Consider the following 27,848-nt stretch of genomic DNA (forward strand, 5'->3'; position numbering starts at 1 on the left):
ATGGAAACTGTATGGAAACATTTATTTTTCTGAGCATTTTCTGACAAATAGAAAGTTCAAAAGAACAGCATTTATTTGAATCTGTTATAATAATTTTTTTTATAAAATGAATGCATCCTTATAGAATATTAGCATTGTTTTTATTTATTATTATTATTATTAATAATAAATCTTAATGGTGTAGGTAAAAACAATTTTTATTTAGGTGAAGTGGAATACTTAAAAGTGGGCATTAAAAAGTGTAAAGAGTGAAAAGCAGGAGGGTTTCATGAAGACAGCCAACAGGGAAAGTCAAATGACTTTCCTAACCTTATTACTATTATTATGTCATATATTTTTATTTATTAATTTTTTTTTTTTTTTTTACTTTTTTGATGAACGATTACGAAACCTAACTTTTTTATTTTATAATGTCAAGCGCCAGTGAATTGTTCACAATAAGCCCGGGAATGTGTACCATGCAAGTAAATAGGGTCCATTTTCATTTCATGTTGACTTCAATTTATTTGCCCTTGAAGCACAATGACAAAAAAAGGCCTAAGCCGTATGTCTGTCAGTTAGGAAGTAATGGATTTCTGCCATTTTTTTAGTTTTTTTTTTTCTCACCTCAATGAGAGCAAAAAAGAGAGGTTATTGTGTTTGGACCTTCAGGCGCTTCAGGCCGCTCTGATTGTGACTTAGGAGATTTGGACTCCTAGGTTGAACCTTTTGTGAAAACTTCTGCACAGATTGAATTGTTGATTTATTGATATTTATTTATGTATTTGTTTATTTTTTCAATTAAGACTGTTCAAGGCTAAGGAGTTAAGGAGGAATAAAGGAAGTTTTTTTTGTTTACTTTTTTCATAGTTTGAGAGAGTTATACATAAATTTTGACTATCACTATTCTCTTTATATTGGAATATAAGAGCACCGGTCGCCGGTCTGTTACAAAATTGATTTTAAAATGTAACTTTTTAAAGCTCTGACCGGATCAGCACCTAACCATCTCTCTAAACAACCTAAATCCGCATCTGATAGATTTCTGAAGTCGTCTAAGCAAAGATTGTTGATGATCCCAAGGCCCAGACTAAAGTTGAAGGGTCACTGTGCTTTTTCCATTCCATTCCATTTCCAAACTGTGGAATAGTTTCCTGGTTTCCCTCATATTATTTTAATCCGATTCTGAATTTTAATCGTGAGTCTTTTAACTTAAGTTGAATCACTGTTAGAGTTTTGGTGTCTCCTTCCTTCACTGTGTTCTGGTGCATATAAATGTACGCACAAATAGACTATTTTAGTAACGGTTTGCACAGCACTATTGTTTTATTTTGTTTTAAAACTGTAAAAACTGTATTTTGATAGTCGACTTAGCAACTACATGTCAACTAGCAGTCATTAGAGTATTAGTAGACTGTCTGCTTAATATCTCAATTTATTTTGATGGATCCACAACATGCTAACTATGAGAAACCTTGCAAGAATATGTCAACTTATTCTGCTATCCCTAAACATACCCTAACAGTCTACTCTGAGAGTTAGTATACATGCAGTTAAAAATATTTGACACTTGAGTTACTCATAGGTAGTAGAACGTCTAAAGTGGACTATCAAAATGTAACCAAGTGTGATTTGATCCCAAAATGTTTTAGAAATTACACATTGTGTTTGTAAATGTTTGTTCTGTGTTTCCTCCAACCTATAATATATATTTGCGTAGGTGGGCTTAGCTTCCTGTCTGTCACGGACCTGGTGTGTTTTCGCTCATCCTGTTGAGTTTTGATTTCTGCAGAAACTGAGACCTCTGATGACGTTGATTAGGGCCCCTGAGTGCACGTGTGTGTGTGTGTGTGTGTGTTTGACAGAGAGAGAGGGCTGAGAGCTACAAGTGAAGGCTTTGGTGTGTGTGTGTGTGTGCACGCGTGGGTCGCTGTGATTGAAGGCAGCCATAACGATAGCGTGACAGGTTGTGTGTCCACATGTCTGCCTAATGCCTGACTGCAGGGGAAACATTTTTACTTGGTATTAAAAAAAGCTCTCCCACACACATTGTGTTGCTGCCCACACTATGAGCAGCTTATGCTCACTGATTTCTCATTTAAAAAAAATTAATTGCTTAAAGAGAAACATCTGACATTATACGCATATCACATCCTGCCCTTTAACAAGACACTTAGAGGATAAGCGTGTTGTAAGTTATTTTGGACAAGACATAATTGACAGCTAAGCGAGAATGAATGAGTTCCCCCACTAAAGAGCTGCCCTAGTTAGAGGTTAACGGCATTCGGGACTCAAGGAAGGCATGTATACTTAGTGTTCATTTAAATAAAGAAAAACTCCCGTGTTCTGTCCTATTCTGTAAAGATCAAGTCAAATACATTTTTTTTGTCCAGATCTATTAACTTAACGTATCATTAAATACATTATTACTTTACTTTGATTTTATGAAAACATATTTGTTTAGATTTTTTTTTTTTTATATGTCACAACTGCATGTCAAAATGTGCATTGCGTCGCAACATTTGTCATATGTTGCTGTGATACTGAGAAAAACAAACAAACAAGCAAAAAAACAGAACAGGAAATTATGTCACAGACCCCAGCAGATCATCAGGACTGTGTGTAAAGGTCAGCGAGACTCTTAAAATGTCAGACTGTTAGATTTTGATTTTTTTTTTTTTATGACAAGACAAGGTTAGTACGGGTTGTAAAATGTCGTGTGGTGCCATAAATTATTAATGTAGGCGTTAGTCAAAAAATACTTAACAACAAAATAATGATTAACATAGCAGAAGTAGACTTGTTTTTATATTTTAAGAAAAATATACATGGTACTTTTTTCTTAACAGTTACACCACATGACTGTAACCCACATAAAGACAATTTTATGTGTGTGTGTGTTTGTGTGTACTGCTATTTATACTCTATGTGGACATTATTTCCCAACCAGGATTGTGATAATAGTAAATTTGGACCTTGTGCTGACATTTTTTGATCCGCATGGGAAAAGTTGAAGGGTAAAATTAGGGGTAGTGCTAGGGTAAGGGCATAGATAATACAGTTGGTACAGTATAAAATCCATCACGCCTGTGGATTTTCCCCCTAATTACAGGACTACCAGTTACTTGGGCAACTTACTTGGGCCGGTAAGCGACACCCCAACGAATCCCCTAACCACCACACAGCAAAGACCACCACCCACCCACAACTCTCCAGAATCACGTGGAAAAGCGCGGCTTGCTTTTTTTTTTTTCCCAAAACAATTTAATAAGTCAAGTTCCGCACGCAATACAGTACTTTTACAAAACAAATGTCTTTTCTTTTTGTGTAAATGGAATATTGGCGATTCTGTTCAGCTGTCTCTAAACCACCGCCGCTGTCACTGAATTGTACATTGTCTCAATGACAACACACTTGCAATGTCTTGCCAAAAACTGACAGTCAGGGAGTTATGAATCACAGTGCCTGTACCGTTATAGTTAGTCAGTCAATCCTGCGACCGTGTCGTTGTGTAGGATGTTTCCTGGGGTTACGCTGTGTCACGGCCCAGTTTGTTTTAATTAACGTTGATGCATTACACAGCATTCCTTTTTGTGCCGTATCGCACTGCACTGTGTCACAGTGTTGTCCTCTGCTGTGTTGTGCTGGACTGGGTGTAGCTGGTCCTGTCTTCGGTAATTGCACATCCAGTGTCATCCTCCCCCACAGTGGCAAAGTTGGAACAGGCCTGAGAAAAGAGCTAGTTCATTAAATGTGTCCACGGATTGGCTGCCTGAAGCAGGAGAACATACACTTTTACATTCTGATCTAGCAAGAATGGTGGGCTATGGTAAAATGAGATGATTCATTTTCAAATCAAGCACAGGAAACTTGAGGAATAATTTCAGCTGTCTGTTAAAATTGTAAAATATATTACATTTAAGCTGATCAATTATGTAGCATTTTATGTTATGGTCAATAACTTATAAATGGCCAACATTACAATTCTATACTATTTTGGCTAACTGAATTAAAACTCATACCTTAAAATAATTCAGTTTAATAATTATTAATAATTATTAAAACAGTATTATTAATACAGTTATTGTTGTGAACAGTGTTAAGGCTTTATGCCTATAAACATTATAAAAAATAATTATAAAAAATGGATATTCATTTTGAGGTTGCATTTAACCCCATGGTGCTGCTCGCATGATGGTCAAAAGTAGGAAAAAATCCAATTAAATACTATATTTTAAAATACTAATTCTTTTGTACAATATTTCTTTTTTATCTGATGAGATTGTATGATACAAAAGTTATATTTACAGAATAGCTGAGATCCGTTTAGAACCCATTAAGCACATTTTGAGCATTGACATTTTGAAATTGATATTTCAGAAATCTTGGAGTGCAGAGAGGCCAATCTGAATTTGTTTTAATAAAGACAGATTACTGCTCAATTGGAAAAAAATGGAAAATTATAGATGTTGGTTATTATCGACAAAAACGGCACCAAAATACTGTTTTAAAATTTCATATGAAATATATATTTTCTGACTTACTGACTTGCACAACTTCCGGAGACAAAAAAATAACCAGCAATAGGCAGATATTCTCAAATCTCCTTTGGCTGGTATTATATGCTCAACCGCTGATACAGATAAGACTATTGCACAATTATGTATTAACATGAATACTTTGCACTGATGTTTTATATTACAGCCAATTTAAAAATCGCATACATTACTTAAAAACAAAACCAACTGTGATTTGATTGTTTTGCATGTAGGTAAAGCTATCTCCTCCTGGTCCAAACTGGTGGAGCTCGTACCCTATATTAGCTATAGCGTGGACTTGACCTTTTCCCACTAGCCAAAGGGTCTCTTTTCTCACATTACTACCTCATGTGAGACGTCCTTGCTTATATAACTGCTTTCGCTAAGCTAAAAAATGAGCAGCAGGGCAGAAGATATGAATTGTCGTGAAGAGACAGGTCTAGTGGAGTTGACAGGCACGATGTCAAAAAGCCTAATTGAATTCCCCATTTTGCGAATGTCAGTAGCATTCAGTCGCATTCAGAATTAGAAAGTATTCAACCCCAGCGGAGTGAAGGAGACGATCACCGCTGAACCCTTCACAACGCAGACCGTGTTTGTTCTACTTTCAGTCTCCTCTTAATCCCAGCAATGCCCGTACGAGTCTCTTTTCTCTGTTTTTCTTTTTTTTCTTCCTTTTGATTCCTTCCTCCCACTGCTTTTGATCTCTTTGTAATACAACAGATGGTGTCTGTGGTTATGGCTTTTATATTTCCCCAGAAATAACCTTGGAAAGTATCCTCATCATCCTCATCATCATCATCAGCCTCAGCATCATCTGTAGTCTGAGAAGAATAACACAGTTGTCTGAATAAACGCCTGAGCTCTGCTTCTAAAAGCAGGCCTACCCCACTGAATTTCATAAAGAGCTTTGAAATGCAACTTTAAACGCGATTCTTTTAAAGCGAGGGCAAGGTTCATTATGAAACAAGAAATCTATTACTCAAATCAATCCAATTAATTCCATTCTTAGTTTAAAAAAGGACCAGAGCTGTATTTCCATTGGCATGGAGATTAGATTCGGTGAATAGAATAAAAGTCAATGCTTAAAGAACCTTTTTAAACTATGAATCAGATTTATTATCTCCAGTGAATGTTTAGCATCTGTTCATTATAGCCATCGCCAGCTTTTTTATGGAGATGAATTTTATATTAAAAGATAAATTACACCATGACTTGTACATGTGGTTTAGTATGCCGTTAAAGCTGCTCGAGAAAAATTAACTGCCAAATAAATATAAATATAGAAGCAGTGAGGGATATAATTGCGTGTGGGAAGAATGTAAGTTAGGAATTGAAAGTTTATATATAGGCCATTTATAAGAGTCTGCTGTTGGCCAGATTGTCAGCGTGTTCACCCAAAAATGAAAATTCATATCCGTTATTTATTCACCCTCGTGTTGCGTATGAATCGTTTTCGTCAGTGAACTGCAAAAGAGCATATTATGAAGAATTGTGCTCGTCCTTCCAATGAAAGTCAGTGATGTCAAAAAAACAGAAAAAAACGGTTTGGAATGATGTGATTTTCATTTATTTTTAATTGTAATTTTTGCATTGTTTCTGCAATATAGATATTCCATCAGAAAGGCAGTTTTTGTGTATTTTAACATTGACAAATAAATAATGCATTTTCATAAAAAAAAAACAATCAAATGTCCTATACGCGGTATCATATTGTTTCCAAGAAACAGCAGAGAGTCGGCCATCAGCAACTTTGAAAAGCTGGCCTCAACTAATGCCTGCAATGCACAGTGGCTGGCATCTTGTGGGGTTTACCCTGTCATAACCATTCATTTCTCCTGCTCCAGGGGCCAGGCTTCTGCCTTATAAATAATGCATTGAGCTGTGATAAAACCTTGTGGCACCCAGAATAGCTGCTTTATACCAGCAAGCAAAAGGACGGGGGAACTGGAATAACATCTACTGTACACTGTGTTCATGGGCATCTTAACCTTTGTTTCCTGTTATTGAACGGCACAAGATCATGAACACCATTTTGGATAGATAGCTCTCTAATAGATGAAAGGTAGATTTGAGGCTATGTTGAGATTATCGTAATAAATCACCAAAAAGTTTAGGTGATATCCAGGTCATAAAAATAAGGATGACAGTTTCAGGCCAGTTGATGCAACTTGCATATTCTGTGTTGTCACTAAGCCTTAAGTTAGTTCATAGCGACGCAGTGATATTGCGAAATATTAAGATTTTAAAAAAATCCTCTGTTTTCAGTTTTAAAATTAAATTTACTCCAAAGCTGATTTTTTTTAAAAACCACAACTCCAGTCTTCAGTGTCACATGAGCCTTCAGAATACATCCTTAAATGCTGATTTAATTCTTATAGCAGTAAATGTTCATGATTAATAAATATAAATGATAAAACGTGCACAATTTATGTATCTTTTGAAGCAAATTATGGCAAAGTAACTGCATCGGCGGAAAAATATATACAGTTTGTTTTTTGTTTTTTTTTTTATATATGTATCCGGGCAATCAAAGTTTGGCTGGATTACTGTTTGCAGACGAGTTAAAAGTTTGGTCAATTAGGAAAAAAACAACAACAACAACAACAAAAAAATTGGAATGAAAGTAACAGTGTTTACTCGTTTTTATGTTCCCACAAATTTACCTGCTGTTTAAACTGAATATAGCCATTATGGAATGGGCAGTAGAGCCAGTCAAGCATTTACTGATACACAAAAAGTGCTCCTGTCATTTCCCAAAACATTTCCCGTCTCTGTAATGGACCCACTCCATTCCGACAAAGGTTACCATCCGTCCAAACTGTATTTCCACAAACCTCAAATCTGTACGTTTCCCTCGAGCAAACGGTTAGTTTCCAAAACATTCTCATATGAAGCAATGAGTAGAACAATTGCAGTTTCCTCCTCTTTATTTGGGTTCGGCTTGTTGTTTTTGTCTCCTAATTCACTCTGTCTATCATCCCACTTCCCTCTTTCCGTTTTGGGCCCATCAACTGATCTTTTAGTCCGAGAATGAGGTTGAGATGTTTATATCCTCTGATAACAGCAGAGTGGATTTAACCACCTCAGGGTCGGCTGTTTGTTGTTTCTGGCCTGTGATGTATGCGGGGGATTCCACAGGGAAACCAGAGTTTATACTGCTCTCCACACTCCATCAGTACGTGGATGACAGGAGGCCACAACGTTTATGACTTGGGGTTTAAAGAGGGCGACGTCGGCTTTTAAACTGGGCTCGTATTTAATGGGAGGGAACATTGTCATTACTGATTGGTTTACTGCCCTCTTGCACGGTTGAACTCAATTTTTTATGAAGTTTGACAAAGGGTTTCCTTTTCAAAATGGGCGCCGTGTTAATAATTCTTCAGAATAAATTTTTTCCTTTTTCTTATTTTCTGTCCTCTTGAAACGTTGAAAGATTGTTATTACTTTCTAAAGACATTTGACCTTCACTCCCACTTTTCAAATTGTTCCTACACCCAAATTGTTGCCCTTGCCTGCGGAAACGTGACCCTAATATGTGTTGAGAGGAATACAAACATTAACATTTCAACCTATGATAGACAGGAGAACAAAATAAACATGTTAATCACTGACTAAATGCTTCTAATGTTTTTGGATGTTTGTTAGTGTTTTTGACACTTTAGAATTGGTAACACTTGTTAACTATTAAATATGACTTTTCCCTCAGTAAGTTAATTAGTTAGTAGTTAGTGAGGTTATGTTGTTAAGTTTTGGTATGGGTATAGGGATGTAGAACTTAAAATTGTGTTATTCAATTAACTCGTGCATAATTTTAATTGTTGTTTCTTTGCAGTTCATGATATTATTGAGGTTTAATTTTAAAGCTGCACTATATGAAATGTTTGCCTCTCTGCTGACATTAGTGGTTGAAACATTAAAATATGTCGGTTTTTATTTTATACCGATTGCGCTTCGCGAGATGATTTTGAATCTGTTTAGGGAAGCCCCATGATTCTTACTTTCTTTTGTGGTTTTGGCTCTTGTTTAGGCCTAGCCTTGTCACTTTCCGTTTTTGACCTCGTTCTCTGCAGTTTGAGGTTGCTTTGTCGCAAGTATGAGGTTTTAAAATAGACCGTATTAAGCATTAGCTAGCTGGCTAGTTCATATTCAGTGCGACAACCCTATTTATTGTAGCTGCAAAGCACAACCAATTTTCAGAACTCACACCGGCTATAGCAGCATACACTACATGCTTTTTAAAGGGAAAGTTCACCCAAAATACTCACCATCATGTCGTTCTAAATCCTTAAGACCTTTGGAACACAAATTAAGACAAGCACAGAAGAGAATTGTTAAATAAGCATGTTAATTTTGTTTTCTCTGTGCACACAAAGTGTTCTTGCAGCTTAATAAAGTGAAAGTTGATGCTTGGACATGGACTATTTTAATAACGTCTTTACTACCCCTATGGGTTTTGAATGCGTATTTGCGTGGCTGTCTATGCAGCGTCAGAAAGCTCTTGGGATTTCATCAGAAATATGGTAATTTGTCTTCCGAAGACAAATGAAGGTCTTACAGCTTTGGAACGAGGGTGAGTAATTAACGACTGGTGAAATAATGGGTGACCCGTGCCTTTAATGTTTTTGAAAGATGCCTCGCATGCTCACTAAAGCTGCATTTATTTGATCAAAATACGTAAGAAACAGTAACATTATGTAATGTTTTACAGTTTAACTAAACCTTTAATACTATTGGTGTTCGGTATCACATTATATCCTTCAAAAAGTCATTGTAATAAAAAAACGCATCTTTGATGAAATGAAGTTGCACCTGCCAGATGCATAAATGCAAAAGTAAATATCCAGATTTTGCCCTCAAGAAATATTAGTAATATCAGTCTACTAGTAATAATATCAGTGTGTCGTGCTGTTTAATATTTTTGTCGAAACCATGAGACTTTTTTCTAAATTCTATAATGAATAGAACAATCTGCATTTATTAAAAATGTTAATATTTTGCTTTAATTTGCTTATGAACTCTATTTTCACTGTACTATGAAAGGATGTGGGTTTTGATGCAAAACCAGTTTAAAAGCGCCGATTTAGACCTTGTAAGATACCAGTGCCTATGTTTTTGGGAGAGAAACTTTGCTCTAGCCTTTGCCCTAGTTAGAACTAAGGCTTGTGCAAGCCCGGGGCCTTTATTCTGCGAACAAACAGAACCTTGAGCCCTGGTGTTTCTTCACAGTCTGAATTCACCGAGCAATGACACTCCGGTCACAGCCAGAGACATGCCTGAAAATACTGATCGTTCCCACTGATGGATGGTAACGGGAACCCTCAGTATAGACCTTTGGAGCGTATTACTCATCACTACTAATGAGGGTACCGGTGACAGCCAGTGAGTCAGATGTACTTTAGATGTGGCCTGTGTTATCTGTGAAATAAGAGGATTAGCCACAGTTTTCAGATGGAAAATATTTATCAATGGCTACCTTAAAAGGTAGATTACATTTATGAATGGCTATACAGTAAATAAGAGTGTTTATTGTTTTAATGGGGAAAGAAAATATACTTTAAATTTCTCTCAGTTTCTCAGAAGCATTATGACCGTTTATACAGTGACAGAACATGTGTCCTGAGTGGGTTTGGAAGCGGAAGTTACAAAAATAAACCCTAAAACAATTATTTATGCTTTACATTTTTGTATGAAGTTAAGCTGCACGATTATTGCAAACACTTAAATGTTTTTTGTTTAATCCTGTGGCACAAATTCAAATAGTCAGTCTAAACAAGAATCTTTTTTTATAATATGTTTCATAAAAATCAGGAGTTGCACTACCACACTACCGTTTAAACATCTGGGTTTGTTCGGACTTTTTAGTCCTTTTATTATGCAAGGATGCATTAAATACACGAAAAGAGATTTCTACATTAAATAGCCATTCTGATAATCAAAGAATCCTTAAAATGTTATATTGTAAGGACGAAAGAACCTCGGATGCTTTGATCTCTTGAGAAACAGACAATACAAACATATGGGCATTTTCGATACACCCCACAGAGTGGAGGTGCAGGAAACTTCCTTACCTTCTGTCCGTCTGTTTCTTTCTAAATCCCTCCCCCAATCTTTCCTTCTATTCAGTCTGCTCAAAAATGATTACATGAAAATGCCAGTGCAAGTCATGTCTGGCATCATTTGAAATGTCTGAGAGTACCACAAAAATATAATTTGTGTGTTTTCACGGCTTTCAAAAAATTGAGAGAGACTGACAAAGGCTGTCAGAAGAGAGAACAATATCAAGGTTAGGGTTATTTTAGGGATTTGTCCCAATAAAGTTGGCATTTATTAAAAAAATAAAAATAGACTAGTAGACTTGTTATTATTCCATACTGTTTTGTAATGTTCAGCAAGACAGAGGTGCAGATAATTGCCACTATTTGCAATAAGTTAATACTGTATACCATACTGTAGTGTAAATGGAATCTGTAGGTGTTTGCATTTAAGAAAATACTTCTATTCTCATTTAGTTTAAATAGAATACATTGCTGTTTGCACTAAATAGCATCTGTCCCTATGAAAACACGTTACGTTTACTTAGTGTAATAGCATCTAATTGCAAAACAAAAATGGCTTACTTATTTATTTAGTCCGCACAGAACAAATGCTGTCAAGAACATATGCTTGGTTTACCATAAACAGAGTTAGAGGAACCTAGGGAAGATATCCAACCAAAGAATACTAAGACTTGCATTAACAGCTAAACTTGGACCTTATTGAGAAATGAGGTTAGTATGATGATAATTATGGTGAAATGGAAGAATTTGCTACTTAGTTGTTATTGCACAACATTGAAAATCAAATCTTATTACTGTTAAGATAACCTTCTACCTCAGACAAAAATCTCTCTTGCGTAAACGCATCTTTAACTGTCAGCTGGTTTCGACAGAATATAAAAAAATATATAAATATATAACGCTTTTTTTTTTTCATTAGTGTGAAATGCCGAATCAGATTTTCTATTTGAATTAGTTCATTCATTATTCAATTCAGTAGCTAAATAATACTTTGGGCAAAAAAGTGCACGTTTATTTAATATGTTAGTTTATTTGGTTTTCGAAAGATTCAAGAACGGTGGTCTGGCACCGATTTCCGATATTTCTAAAATGATTTGCTAAAACTAGTTGAAATCTTTAATATAACGCACATGAGCGTGACTGCTAGAATCATCAAGGGCTCAGTTTTCTGAGATGGTGAAGGGAAATGAAACCAGTTTGTAGATGACCTCATATCTTGCCACACAAAATAATAGTTTTTCTGGGTTTTAGGGGTTTGGCCTGCAAGAACAAAAACCTTCCAAGTGTCCAATTTAGTAGGAACGTGAAATAAAATACATAATAACCACCCTCAAAATGAATGTTAGTGAGAACGTCCAATCTGAACTTGGAGGAAGCGCTCTTTTGTAGTGTTTGTAGTCGTTTGGCACAACCCAGACATGAAAACTTTCCAGTTCTGTAATTGAATGCAAGTGATCAAGGTCTACATGTGTTTGATGGCGGTGGTTTTTGGGGAATTGAGAGCGAATTTGACAGCCTCAGTGTGTGGTGTCTGCCTCATTACGCACATCTGTGTATTTGATCAGTCTGTTCTCATTTCTTCAATTCACAGAGTGGCTGCATGACCTGAAAAAGTCACTTTATTTCTGGCAGACGCAATTTTTGGGATGAGCGGAAAAATAAAATGCAATGAATGCTGGATTAAAAATGCCAATAGCTCATTTGGTCAGATATGTAGATAATGTTTCAACATTTTATAAGTGTGTGTGTGTGTGTGTGTGTGTACTGGCATTTGTGTTTTATGAGGACACAAATGTGTTTCACATGGAAACTAAAATGTATACATGGACAGTTCCATACTAAACGGTGTTTTATGAAATTCAAGTGGTCTTATATTCCAGTTTTTTTTGTCTGAAATTTTTACATTTTCCTTTACACTTTAAGGGTTCTTGCATAGGTCTTATAGGTCGAATATGAAAATTCTTAGTCTTTTGCTGCAAAAGAAGTAACCAAAATGGTACTGAGAATATTTTTAATGTATAATATTTTATTTTTTAATTTTTTTATCAATAATAGGTGACATATCTTAACATACATTAAATGACAGTCATTAATTATGATTATTTGACTAATTTAGGATAAATTTGATTTGAATGAAACCTTGTTTCTTATAATAGATGCAAAAATAGCCATTCCCTCATAAATGTTCTTTATTAAAAAAAAAGTTCTGTGAAATTCATTACCATGCATTTGCACTCTTCCAAAGAATACCAGAAATATACTATGTATAGGTAAAAAACACACACACACACATGCACACATGAAATCTTATGGAAAAATAGCCAGCTTTTATTAAATATCACACAAAAATGTGCCCTTCTGCTTTTAAACCCTACAGATACCATTGCTCCATAAACTGTTTTTACAAACGCCTTAGTATTTTTGACTATCAACATTGTAACAGATTATATATGGTGGTGAAGCTTCTGAACCCAGAATAGTCCTTTTAAATGTCCTAAAAACTTAAAACAGAACTACGTACTGCATTTTGAGAGAATTAAGTCAGTTTTTCATTGCCGACAGTTCCCGAGGCAACACATTTTGAACATTTCTAGGATCTTGTCAGACATTTCATCACTGTCTAGTTCTTTTGTTTTGTCCTCTTCCATTTCATGATGATTTGATTTACAACAAAGTCTTCTGAAGGTGGTTTGCAAATGATTTACTGACTTGTGGGAGAGCGTACAGTCTGTTCATTTCACAGCGAGTTCTTCTTCCCCTCATCCGCTCTCTAAAGCCCGTTCATTCTCTCACCGCACGTTCTTTAAACCGCTCTTTGGTTTTGCGCTAAACGCTACACTCTTTTTTAGCACACACAATGATGGAGTTCCAGGAAGTAGTGGGGGTGGAGAGAACGAACGAGGGACAGTTTGTGTAACCTGCCTTTCTGTCAGGCATATTTGTGACGACTGTTACACAATTCCCTTTCGGTAAACATTCAGTGTCAATACGTCAAGGAAAATAAGACTAATTGAACATGAAATACACAAATACTGAAATATATATATATATATATATATATATATATATATATATATATATATATATATGTGTGTGTATGTATTTTGTATTTGTATTTTTTTAAACAGAACATCTCACATCTCTTCCGGGTTTTTATTGGTTGCTGCATTCATTCAGTTTTTGTTGCAGATTTTGATGTGTTTTACAGCCACATTTCTAGGTATTTGGAAAGAAGACCCTATTCTGTAAGACCCCTATTAACCTGTATAGTTACATGTTTCAAAAAGCAGAAGGAACGGTCTTTCGGTCTCTCTCTTTCTTCCATATAAAAAACTGTATAACTTTTATAGTAACATTAACCATTTAAAGATCAGTTCAAATGCTTACTTCTGTTTTTATTTTGAGAAATGCCTCAAGTGTTTTTTTTTTTAATCTACACATTGGAAGTCAGTGGTAATCCAACATTTTGAAAGAAATTAAAGTCATACAAGTTTGGAACAACATCCATTTACCCCATATTTCACCCCGAATCCGTCCTTGGTGTATATGATTTTAATGTATCTTAGCTCCTCCATGCTTGGTAAATGCGAGTGGATAGCGGCCATTATTATGAAGCTCTGTAAATCTGATATATCCTCAAGTACTGTGATGTAAAAATAACCTATACACCTTCAACGGGTTATCACGTGTCCTCTGAAGCAGATCGATGGATTTTTATAACAAAAATATTTCTAGTTTTAAAATTATATCGCAAATAACTGACCCATGTTATTTTCCGTGAGAACACCGAGATCTGACTTATGACTCAACGTATGATGCAACTTCCGCCATACGTCGTACGTCAAGTCAGAAGTCAGCCAAGAAGCAGGAACTCGGCGCTCAGTCAGATATTTATGTTATAATTTTAAAACCCATATATAGCATGACTTCAGGGTGAGTGAAATATGGGCTAATTTTCATTTTTGGGTGAACTATTTTTTTAAGTTATTGATCCAAAGCAATTACATCATTTAGGCTGTTAATGCAAGTTACTATAAAGTGGACTAAAAATTACCAAAATTTACTAAAAAGTGCCACAGTGTACCTATATTAAATATGACATTTTTCTACTAATTCATCTTTTTTTTATTAATAAGAAAATTACAAAGTTTTGTAGTTATCTTCTGTGGCGTTTCTTAGACAATAGAGTGGTTGATCAATTCAGTAAATACGTCTTAAAGGATTTTTCAAATTGTATTTATTTATATATTTTTCTGCGCTGCCTGCAGTATGCAAACTGCTTCCTGTCTGTGAAAGACTTGACAGGAATTTAGCTTTCAGCAGCACATTTTTATAGAGCTGTTATTTAGTTCAGCAAAAAGTCCCATCATGCTTAATCATCATCTATTTTTGTTTACATGAAGTAATTGCCGTTGCTTAGAAGTACTCATGCACATCTATATACCAGTGAGCGAAATTTATTATATGTACCCTGGGCTTTGTTGTAACGCTTAATGCTGTATTTGAAACAATCCAACAAAATCATTTATATACCTTACCTTAAAATTATGATTTAAAATAAGAAAATAAAATACTGGAAGTTATGCCAACGTTTCATGTCATCAGTGGCTTTCAGGAATTCAAACTCTTCCTCTGCAGGTCATCTTCAGAACAGATAAAAACATTTTTAAATGGATAGTTCACTCCAAAATGAAACATTTTGTCATCCTTTACTGTTGTTCCAAACCTCTATTATATTTTTTCCTTTTTTTTTGTCGAAGACAAAAGACTTGTCTTATATTTTTTCCTATTTTGCACGTCACAAAATATCTTCTTTTGTGTTTCACGCAAGAAAGAGACGCAATTTTCATTTTTGGGGTAACAAAGGGAACGTTCCAGAATACAAATTATTCTTATTGATAAGGAAAAAGCATATGAGAATAATTTTAGTCGTATAAATGGCCACTGGTGTGCTTTTTGTTTTGATACAGTAGTTCGCACCGTGACATTTAAGTGAGAACTGAGCCTGCAGCTTTTTTTTTTCTTCTCTCTTTTCTGGATCGCTGTATGATTTCATTCCAAATACCAGGCTGCGGTTACATTCATTTGATTAACATGTGTTTCCATTTTCATTCACACATCTTGATTGTTCAGCTAGTTATAGGTTTCTGCCCCTGTCTGATCCAGATTTACTGCAGAATATTGAACGTGTGTTTGGGTATGACTCCCCTTGGATAGCGGGCTCATTAGGCTCAACTCATCCTCTCCCTGTGCACTCTCTTAATTTCACTCCCTCATTCATATTTCAGTGCTTCTTAATTAATAGCCTCATCCTGTCAGAGCTCATTAACAGTGACATGATAGTGTTTAATTATGAGGTCAGTCAGCCCTTACATTCCACCCTGTCACATAGTTATTAGGAAGTTAAGTTTAATCTGGAGACAGATCTCTCTGTGCTTTTTTTGGCCTATTCCTTGGTATTTTTTTGTTTTCTTTTTCCTTTTTTTTTTTCTTTTTTTTCCATCTGTGCTACGCGTTAGGCCGGACAGCATAGTTACTAGACTAGTTAGTCTGAAATATACACAAAACCGAAACTGCGAAAATATTTTTTATTTTCTTTTATGCATAGAAAACGTTTTTAGATTAATCCATCGGTTACATAATTTAGGACCACATCAAAAATAGGCCGGTCCTTCTGCCAAACCAGTAATGTATGCAGCCCGGTCTAGCATCGGTCTCTGTAGAAATCTGGTTTACTTTTTGTTTGTTTGTATTTTGTACTTGAAAGAAGCGGAAAATAGTTTCTGTTTGTGAGCTGGCTTTGAAGAGGATTACCGAAATTACCAGAAGTTACACAACATTTTATGTTGATTTTGTGCGTTGACGTAAAACCTTTAGATGTTATTGATTCTGTGTGAGTAGTGGCATAATGCTGGAAGTTATGCCAAATTTAGTTCCACATTTCATGTTACCAGTGACTGTTTTCTTGAAGCAATTTCAATGAATATTTTACTCAATAATTAAAAAGTCTTTATTTACCCAATTATTTACTTAAAGCGTTATTTGATCTGTTCTATTCATTATTATTCATTTATTCTTAATTATTTATACTATTCAAAAGTTTTATTCAAAAGCTTTTTTTTTAAATATTTTTGAAAGAAGCCTCTTATTAGAAGTCTGAAAGGCTGATATATATATATATATATATATATATATATATATATATATATATATATATATATATATATATATATATATATATATATATATATATATATATATATATATATATATATATATATATATATATATATATATATATACATATAGAAAATAATTGGCAGAGATTTAAAAGACATTTTAAAATCTGCAATCTAGGGGGTGCAAAAACATCTAAATACTGAGAAAATCACCTTTAAAGCTGTCCAAATGAAGTTCTTAGCAGTGTATTTTACTTATCAAAAATATTTTAAAAATATATTTACTGTAGAAAATTAACAAAATGCCTTCATGGAAGATTCTTAATATTCTAATGATTTTTGACCTAAAAGAAAAAATAGATGATGTATTTTGTGACTTGGTAATGGTATTACAGTTTAAAATAACTTTATTAAAATTAAAATGCAATTTATGTATTCTTTTGATAGCAAAGCCACTTTTTCAGCAGCCGTTGCTCCATTCTTCAGTGTCACACGGTTCTTTGGAAACATTTGTAATATGCAGAATTTTTGTTCTCCTTTTTTTATTATTATCAGTGTACAAAGTAGGTGCTTAATGGTGAAAAGTGCAGCATTACCCAGAACAGTAAAACAAATTCACGATGATATCAGTATTTGTTTCTTTCAAACAACTTTTACAGACCGCTTTGACATTTTGAGTCTAAATGCGAATGGCATTTCAAAGCTTTATGGAAAGGAGGATAAATAACAACTCGAATGCCTCTCTTTTGCTCGCTTTATGAATTTAGGAGACCTGAAAAATCGTGCAGCTTTTTCGTATATGCTGTAAAAAAAATGGTCTTCGACGTGAAAAAAAGCGACATCATTCGGGTTCGAAACGGCACGAGGATGACAAAATAACGACCCGATTTGTCTCCTGTTTAATAATTCAGCAGCACTAAAGAACGGTCTGAACCGTTTCCACCTAGACGCTTCCATCTGTGCGTTTCTGGCGTCTGATCATCAAAGCGCGAGTCTCACAGTAGATTTTGCTCATCACAAAAGGACGGTCACTACAGAGTGCTTTTGTACTTCCGCTGTTGGCACGTTTGGCTGTTGCTTTAGAGTTCACCCGTTGTAACTCACAGATGGTTGGCATAGATTACCGTTAGCCTTTTCTCATGATGCTGTTGGGAGTGTTAACCTGTCATGAGACCGACAACAACATGACACGGTATAGACAAAATCTGTCACAGTATTCAAAAATAAATTTGGAGGAAGTGGGCTTGAAGCTGATTGGCGGATGTCCAGACAGCGTTTGTATATTTGCCAACGGGATGCTGTAGGCAGATAGCTGACAAATCGACTGGAAAATCCTCACTTAACTGAGGCGAGTCTCGAAAACAGACTTCAATTGAGCTTTATTCCCCAAAAGTTGTAAAGGACCTCAGGATGTTTATTGCCATAAAATGCGACCGGCCCGTAGAGGCTATTGTGTGAACGGCAGATTGAATGTATAAAACAAAACCGGAGAGCATTATTTGTAAGCTATATTCTTAAATTTTCTCATCTCTGCCGAAAGTGAATGTTAAGTGGTAGAAGATGTTCTCGGTGGAGTAGAGAGATATATTTAGCCAGTGTTAGAACTATGAGAGGAGGATGTTTAGACTTTAAATCTAATCTAGTGCATCAGTTTAAAGGCTTTCGCTGAGGCCTGAGTTTGACAAGATCCATTTAAACTGACAGTCAACATCTGGAAAGGGTTGCCAGGATGCCTTTTCCCCTTTACGTTCTGTTATGTAAAACCTTTTTATACATGAACAAACAATTGCGTAACTATAAAAAGGAAACGCATAAAGGAAACGATGCTTAGAAAATGTGTTGTTTTACGGAATGTTGATTTTACTGTTCATTCGTACGGCTTTCGTCTGGTTTCGTTTCAGGTGGTGCTGCTCAGTGGTCACCTGGACAGCTGGGACGTGGGTCAGGGTGCTATGGACGACGGAGGCGGGGTCGCCATTTCCTGGGAAGCTCTTTCTTTGATCAGAGATTTAGGTGAGAGCTGTGAAGATTGCAACGTTCGGAGAACCCCTTAAAAACAGCAGAGCTGTCAGTGACCAGTGGAATGAACATGAGAGGAGTGATAAGGTCATTCAGACCAATCCCGGAAGCTTTCCAAGCTAAATTGTTTGATTTAGTGATTTAGTGAAGACAGACAAACATAAATAGTGATTGAAGCCAAAATATTAAATGTCACGGATGAAGATTTATCCACTAAATTGTAAAGGGGCGGTCAAAATGGCAATTTTCACTTGAGAGTTGTGCCAAATTACAGGGGGAGAAAATTAGTTTAGAAAAATTGCAGCATCATTAAGTTATTTTTACACATTGGATGGAGTGGATCTTGACTGTAGCTAGCTTTGTTTCAATAAGCGTCACTTCAATAAGAGTGAGAATTCAAAAATGGAGTAAAAGGCACTTTCTTTTTGAGTATGTATTACTGCTTTCAAATGATTCATCACGATTAATCCAATTTAAATTTTTGGTTCTTGCATAATAAATGTGTGTGTACGGTGTACATGCATTATGCGTGTATAAATACACACACGTGTATATATTTAAAAAAAATGTTATTTATTTTCTCTCTCTCTTTTCTCAGTTTGAATGTCTGTTTCTCTCCATAATTTTAATTTCAGATGCATAACAGACTTCAAACTCTAAGGTTGTTTTGTTCCGTCCCAGAGATATGAGGATGAGGATGCCAGTGCCTCTCCGTGTGCATATTGTTGTAGTCTGTGTTGACACATAACGACCCCTATAATCGTTTTTTAGTTTGAAAATGTATAAAAAATGTTATTATTTTCTATTTTCTTTGCTTTGTCTAAAATAAGTCATGTAATATTCCCCGAAAATGCTTACAAGCACATTTGAAATACATAATATTATATTTTAGTGTTTTTAATTGTTTTTAAATAAATCATTGTAAAAAAATTTGCTTTTGGAAGACGTTTTAGCTCAGACTGTATGCATATTATGTTTGGGGGCAAGTGCTGTAGAAGTAGTGCAGTGGATAGAGAGTATTCTGTTATAATGGAGATTATTAAAATTCCTGCTGAGTGTCAATATGCAATGCGGTGCGAGTCTCTTGGCCCCTCTCCTCTCTATTGTTGCTTTATTGCAAAGGCAATACCGAGGGTTGTGCTCATTTGTATTTAACATCTTTCTCTTGGCAATGGGCGTCTACAAACACTGGCAAAATAAAGCTATAATGGTGCACAATAACCACAGACAACATGATTAATTTCACTGCTGGTAGATTAAGCATTCTCTACAACGTTTTAAAAGCTCAACAACAACGTTCAGTTCATCGGGTCCTTGGCTTTGTTTATAACATGCAAGTTTTTGTATTATTATTGCAACAGCGTGAGCCGTTTGCTCATAATCCATAAATCTACTTGTATCAGCCTCATGTTCTGGTATATTACGTTTTCTCGCCTGTGTCCTTTTCTGTGCCATTTGACTTGGAAGCAGCGACCAGTTTTCCTATGTATACCTTGCAGTTTAGGAGATGGATGAACCTTTGGACAGCTCTCCCATCTGGATCATCGAGAAAGCCCAACACAATTAAGCCCAAAATATCTCTCACAGATTCCACTCCGCAGGAAGTACAGACAAGTTATCAAGTGCCCAGTATGCAACTGTCTAGACGGCCAAGATCATCTAGCATGGCCCTCCTAGATTTGTCAGCATGCCGTCTCTGATTTGTAAACCCGACCTTACATATTTATTTATAAAAATATATATAAATGTAATCTTCTCTTGTCCTTTTCCGCTAAAGATCAGATTGACGAAAGCAACTAACTTTGATCTTAGCCAGTGAAGCAATAGTACAGTGGCTGCGTTATGAAAATGTATTCTGAAATATTATGTGGTTGGCTCATACTGTCGATTTCTTGGGTCCCCAGGGCTGCGTCCCAAAAGAACTCTGAGGACGGTGCTGTGGTCCGCAGAGGAGCCAGGCGGGGTGGGAGCTGCTCAGTACTTCCAACGGCACAAAGTACAATTCTCTATCATACTAACACTCTTATACTCTGTTGGATGATTTAGAACAAGGGTGTCGAACATTTCCAGATGTAATTATGTAAATTAATTTATTATATTGGAATTAATATTTGTAACGTATTTTCTATAGTATGTTTACGCTACTGAATTTAAAAAAGAAAAACAACTATATTTTTGATATCACTATTCTAACTCGCAATTGCAAATTTATATTTCACAATTCTGAGAAAAAAAAGGCAGAATTGTGCAATAAAATTTCCAAATAACCTTTTTTATTTAGTGGTGGAAACAGGCTTCCATAACTTATATATTTCAGAGGGACAGGTACAATCTTTAATTAGTCGCGTTGCGGGTAGCGCACAACCGCTAATTTAATAATTCAATTATTATGATTATTTTTTCCCCAGTGTTCTGTATGGCAGTGTTGTTGTTTGGATATATTCATGATTTGTTTTTCCTCATCTGATTAATTTAAATGCATTAAAATATAATCTCTTATAATAATAATACTTATTATTAATATTCTAAAAACTTTCAGCCAGCATGCAGGGAAAAAAATATCATAGAGCTAACCCCTGTGGGTTCTAATGACAGTGTGTCAAGGTCAATAAGTCTTTTAAGGAATCAAATAATTTTCTATGACCTTTTCTATGACAAGATGAGGTCATCTCATGTGATAAAATGCCATGTGGTGCAACTGAAAAATCTAATCATGTGAATCAAAGTATAGAGACCAGTTCTCACTTTTAACTAGTTGCTTATTAGCATGCCTATTATTAAAATATTAGTACTTAATAAAGCAGATATTCTTTATGAACATATTCTACATCCCTAATCCTAGTCCCTTACTTACCTTACCCAACTACCTTACTATTAATAAATAGCGAATTAGCAGTTTGAGGCATAAATCATAGTTAATTGCTTGTTAATACACTGTAAAAAAAAACCTGCAAAATTACAGTAAAAGTAACACAATTTTAGGTTTTCTACAGTTAAATATCGTCCTTTCAATAATTGATATAATGTTAATATGCCAACCTATTAAAATTGTGATCAATTTGTGTGTTTCTGCAGAATATTACTATTTTATTAATCAAAATTTCAAATGCAATGCAGGGAATTCCGTGAATGTCAGTTTACTGAATTTTACAGGAATTTTCCATTAACCATTAAACAGGTTTTTACTGTAGCATTCTCACAGTTTTTTTTAAAATCACACAACTGTAGCAATTGTGACCGAATTGTTAATTTATTTTAAATTACATTAAATGTTTTATAGAATTAATTTATTTACACCTTTTGATATTTTATATTCATTATATTGACACTTTTCTTGCAGAACTTTCAAAACCATATGGAACCAACATGAATACAAAGAATACTTCCTAAGAAGCTTTTCTGCAATATTTTTATTTCTATAATTCATCATGGACACTCGCCTTGTACTGCATATGTAATCTAAAGTGAATTCCATATATGTTTACCCCAATATTAGTTATTGGTCCAACACAGCTGTGACCTTCTAGGAGTTTGACACCCTTGTTCTAGAATGTGCCATAGCTCATCTAGTTGTCTATACTAACTCTATAGCAAGTTTTATGCATTTTAAAAACTGTTTGCAAATGTCAGTTAAGCACAGAATGGTTCAAGTTCAAGTTAACAGACTTCGAAAAGCACATTTTGCTCTGTTTGTTATATTAGTGCTCTTTTGTCCACGAGAGCATTTTTGAAATCTTCCATCAAAGAATTGGATGGATTTTCTCTTTTATCCTGAAAAAAAAAACAGTACCCTCACAATTAGTTCTGTTTAGAATTATTTAAATGGCTTGTTTTACTGTCTTGGGTTACGGCATCTGACAAAAAGGGTTTACCGGGTTTGTGCGGTTTCTGTTTTAATGGTGAAAGTACTCTGAGAGTTGATCCTAATTTTAGCAGGAGGAGCAAATTGGCTGAAATTTCCCACACAAACCCAAGTGCCGTGGCACCCATCCATCTAGCTTTTATTTCTGTCAATAATGTTTTACTTGGACTCTTCTGGTTTTGGACCGAACGGTGCAATAAACCGTATTTGTCAGGTCTGTATGCTGTAAAGTGATACTTTATGGTATGGAATAATTTAGCCAGCAGTTGGACTTGAATCTCCATTGTATCTGCACATTGCCATGGGATTTCGTTTTTTACTTTATGAGGTTGGATTCTGATCAGAGAGCGGTGGTTTCAGGCCAAGCAGGATTCAAATGCTGCGTTTTGGCCACTGACCCAACTTTTTACTGTATTGCATCCAATTATGTAGATAGTTGGTAGAACTTTGTATGACTTGGACTGGCAATTCACAGTTGAGAATGAAACCAACTTGAATTTTAGGGCATAAATCTCATTTATGGGGTTGTTGCCCTCGGCATTATGTTTGTTAACAGTCAGCTGTGTGAAATGCAAGATGAAGTACAGGTCTGGGGGCGGGGCCAGTGCGTTAAATGGTTAGTTGACCCCAAAATAAAAATTGTGTCATTAAATACTCACCATCATGTCGTTCCAAACATCAGTTGCTCACCTTACAGTGCTACGAGAATACTTTTTCTTGCACAAAGAAAAAAGGAAAAAAATAGAGCCCCTGAGTTGCATCTTGTGGTATTGTAGAGAGAAAAATAGCAGAAGACATAGCTCAGGGGAGAAGAATGGCAATTTTTGTTTTCTTTGCACAAAAAGTTTATTGTCGTTGTGCCACACATGGACTGTTTTACCACTGTATTTATTAACGCTATGTTTCTGTACATATCTCTCCTATTTCATTCAAAATATTGTAATTCGTGTTCCGAAGATGAACAAAGTTCTTATGGGTTTGAAACGGGGGTGAGTAATTAATAAAACAATTTTGATTTTGGGGTGAACTAACCTATTAACTGTGCTTTTTTTATAAGTAATTAGTTATCGTTACATTGACGTCTATAAATGTCTACTATAATATAATATATTTTTTTGTATATTTCTACTATTTTTGCGGGGACTTCTTCTCCACTTCTAAGGCGAACATCTCGAACTTTGACCTTGTAATGGAGTCTGACCTGGGCACCTTCGGTCCTCTGGGACTGCAGTTCACTGGCAGCGACAAAGCTCGGGCAATCATGAAGGAGGTGATGAAACTGTTGGCTCCCATCAATGTCACGTCGCTCGAAGAACATGGAGAGGGAACAGACATTAACATGTGGATGGAGGCTGGGGTTCCAGGTAAGTTTCATCCAGCATAATTCATTTCTGGACTTGATTGCAATTATTATACTTGATTATACAAATTATACATGCATCGTCTACATATATGATCTAGATTTTGATCTACATTGTCTATGATTCTTCCTTTAAGCCTGGTTGTCCCGAGACGACCAGTAACTCAGGACATGCGCTAGGGCTTTCCTTGCCGTAATGCACCTAGAACAGGGATTGCTGTAAAAACTCAACTTTGGCGGGGAATCGTTGTAACTTAATCGACTAGATATCTCGTCAGTGGCAGGGAAAGAGTTAAAAGTACAGTTCACCCAAATTCAAAAATTACTATTCACCGTCATCTCATTTGAAAGCTTCCTTCTTTAGTGGATCGCTTGAAAAAAAGTACCTTTTGTTCCTATTTTATACTTTTTTACATTTGTTTTATCATAGTCGTTTTTAAGCTAAGAAGCCACTCACTAAGCAAGCACTGTTATACACATGATACGTATTTAATTTATTAAAAAAAATTGTGTTTTCCTCGTACAAATTGCACTGGACTTCAGCAGTCAAATGACTAATAGAACTGCATTAATTGTTTAAATTCAGCCAATGATCTGTGAAATTGGCTCCGAAAGGCTTGGGAAACTTGGCAGAAGTGAAGAGTGCTCACATGGTTAACCCCCAGGAGCTGATTCGGACAGGTGCAATGTAGTGTATCATTTAATATTTTCACACTCCGAAAACCGGCAGAGTTTGCTTTTTATGACTATTGATTGTTTCTGTTGCTATTAAAATAACAAACCGTGACCAGTATCTTCAATATTTCCAAAGGAAAAAAATATCTGTTTGTAGAATCAGAGCGTCTTCTCTGCGGTTACAGTGGGATTCGGAAGTCACGAAGATATTTAACTTATTTTTTCTTTCATTTGTACTAAAAATTGTACGCTAAAAGAATGAACACGATTTAACAATTCACATCATCCAGCATGTTCCAAAGAGCGTCTTATTTCTGGAAAGTATATCTGTACCTTTCCTGGTCTGTGTCACAGATTTGCTTACATTTGATTTAGTGACCTGAAATATAATATTTGGTGTTCTTTTTATGTCATGACTTGTCTTTGTTCTCGCTTCACAATGTGATTTCAGACTCCAAGACCCCACTGTATAAGCAGTCATTAGCTCCTGTGAAAAGTCACGCATGGCAGCTATACTGCCTTCTCCCATCATCATATTAAATTACTTGAGCATTAGAATGGATAAATCTCATTAATGTCTGCAGTCACCAGCCTGATTGCTTTAACCACCAATGAGCTGCGGCACACAAGAGGATCGGCTGTTCCCCCGCTGCATTGCACACTGTGTTATCAGATGAATTGACTATGACATCACTGCAGGAAAAATTAACGCAGCAGGAGGCACGCGGAAATGTATGGCGAAACTCCGCTCAAGTTTAAAGCCAACATGTTTAACAAATGAATCACCCAGCACAGCTGTCCAAACAGCACCAGCAACACGGAGCAACTCGAGCTGGTTTCTGTTTCCCAACAACAGAAGATTTTGTGCTGCGTTTGATGCGTAATCACAAGTTGCTCTGTAGTTTTCCCCCTTGACGAAGCTGCGAATTCAAACATGAAATCTTGGCGTCGCTTTTCAACAGCTTCTCTCAAGTTTAATGTAAGTTAAGACGGTTTTTGTTACAGTCATGGCAAGTTACCAACTCAAAAACGAAGCTCGATAGGGTTTGTATTTGCTGTTGGATATTGTCGTCTGCGCTGCATACGTGAGGTAGCATTAAGGGAATTTGTGAGGAAAATGCCCCCTTAAGAATTGTGTAATTCGTTTTTTTTACTTTTACTATGCCAATTACATAAATTATAAACAGTTTATGACACATGTTCACAGTTTACATCTTTTTAAACAAAAATGTATTTGTGCCAAGTGGTCATTTTACCCCAACTATGGCAAAATGTCTCCCCCAGTCTATCAAAGCAATTTGCTCCAAACATTTACAGCAAAATTAGAGCGCAGGCAGATTTTGCTTAAAATACAAAAAAAGAGGTAACACTTTAATTTATGGTCTTTTAAGCACATATTAATGTCTTATTACTTGACTTTATTCTACATCTCTAATCCTAGCCAATACCTAAAATTAACAACTTAATCATTAAACATTAATCTTGACTGTATCTTGTGGTTATTTTGGGAAAAACAGTATGGGCTGATATTCTGATTCTAATATATATAAATAATGACAGTGTTAGTCGATCAATATCGGGTGATGGTCGCCGCTATGTTAGTTAGCGCTGAATCCGAGCTGTGTGTTTTACAGCACGTTAAGTCATCCTCTCCTCCCGAAACACCGTAAAGTAATCTCTGGGGAACCGGGAGAAGAGCAGTTGCCTACACAATATGTATATGCTATTAATAAAACATGTCGTCAGATTATATTTTAATAAATGAATGGTTTTGCTAATACTTATGTGTATTTAAGTGTATGAAACCTAAAATTAGCATTATATGGTTAAACACACTGAATATTTGTGATAATATGACAAGCGCTCAGCGCCTCAGATCTGGCTCCACGTCAGCCGAAGCGTGAAAGACAGTTTTAATTCATCAGTTGATCACGTGATGCACTGAACGTTCTAATCACACCGGTGTGATCGCAGACATTTCCTTTTTAGGATTATTTGATGGGAAAAAAAAAGCCATTCACTTGAAATATAGTTTATTTTGTAACAAGATGATAGTCAATTTTGATCAATTTATTGCATTCCTGCTGAAAAAAAAAAAAAATGTTATTGTAAAATATATTACCCCAAACTTGTATGGTCAAATAGATGGAAAGAGATAGATACACTGTAAAAATAGCTTTCAGATATGAACATGTATAGAAGGTGGTCAGTGTCATTCACACAAGCACTAAACACCATCATGGTGAGATTCATTAAACTAAAAAACGTGCAGTAAAAATTCATTTACCAACATTACTTTAATACATAATAAACTAATAAGAAAACACTAAGAAGAAACATAGTTTTTTCAAAGAAAAATCATCAAATTCAAACAAAATTTGAAATGCAATGCATGTTTTATTAACCATTTAACAGGTTTTTACCGTAGCATTTTTCAGTTTTTTACCGTTAAAATCAGTCATTTATTACAGTGTAGATAGATAGATAGATAGATAGATAGATAGATAGATAGACAGATGGATAGACTTTCACTCAACAAGCAATTGTGGCTTTTTTCAACATTAGCATCACAATCTGAAATTTAGCGTGAATAAAAAATGTTTAAATATAAAACCAAATAGATGGGGGGAAAAAACGTACCGATAGTTGCATTTAAATTGAAGGTTTGTTGGAACATAGCCTCAACCCTGTGCAGTTTTTTTCAGTTCACTGCACCGTACACCTCACACTATTGATTCTAGGGCAGAGAATAAGCAATGCTTCACCAAGCACCCTTCTAAGGTCAAACAAAACTCTGTTCCTGAATTTCCAGGGGAATAAAGAATCTTGTGGCTGGTGCCTGTTCACATATGGGATCAGTACAGAAATAGATGGCAGGCAAACAGGCTTTAACTGCAACCACATGCATTCTGGATTCTATTGCTTCTCCAAATAAAAAGAAAGAGGCCTGCAGTGGGATATAGAAAACGTTTTTGTGAATGTTTAAGTCACACTTATCTTAAAATGATTTTGCATGAGTGATGCTGTGTTAATGAGTCACTGCATGGTCAGCTTGTCGACAGCGTCACTCAGATCAAGGCCTAGGAATATGAAAACCCATACAGAGTTTAAAATTAAACAAAAGGAATAGCTTGCAGTCGTTGTGTAATGGCCCCAAAATGAATAGCAATTTACACA

At 35.5% G+C, this 27,848-nt stretch overlaps 1 protein-coding gene across 2 annotated transcripts in view; it reads left to right on the plus strand.

Moving 5' to 3' along the window:
• The window catches only part of LOC122360022 (carboxypeptidase Q-like), a 39,223-nt gene that overhangs the window by 7,998 nt on the left and 3,377 nt on the right, over window positions 1–27,848 (plus strand). For both annotated transcript variants that reach the window (XM_043260308.1, XM_043260307.1), the window contains exons 5-7: window positions 18,657–18,768; window positions 20,679–20,770; window positions 23,799–24,000. In XM_043260308.1, coding sequence (XP_043116243.1) covers window positions 18,657–18,768; window positions 20,679–20,770; window positions 23,799–24,000 — 406 coding nt within the window. The remainder of the gene's footprint in view (window positions 1–18,656; window positions 18,769–20,678; window positions 20,771–23,798; window positions 24,001–27,848) is intronic.

Source organism: Puntigrus tetrazona, chromosome 16, assembly GCF_018831695.1.
Source record: "Puntigrus tetrazona isolate hp1 chromosome 16, ASM1883169v1, whole genome shotgun sequence".
In the NCBI taxonomy this organism is placed as follows: Eukaryota; Metazoa; Chordata; class Actinopteri; order Cypriniformes; family Cyprinidae; genus Puntigrus; species Puntigrus tetrazona.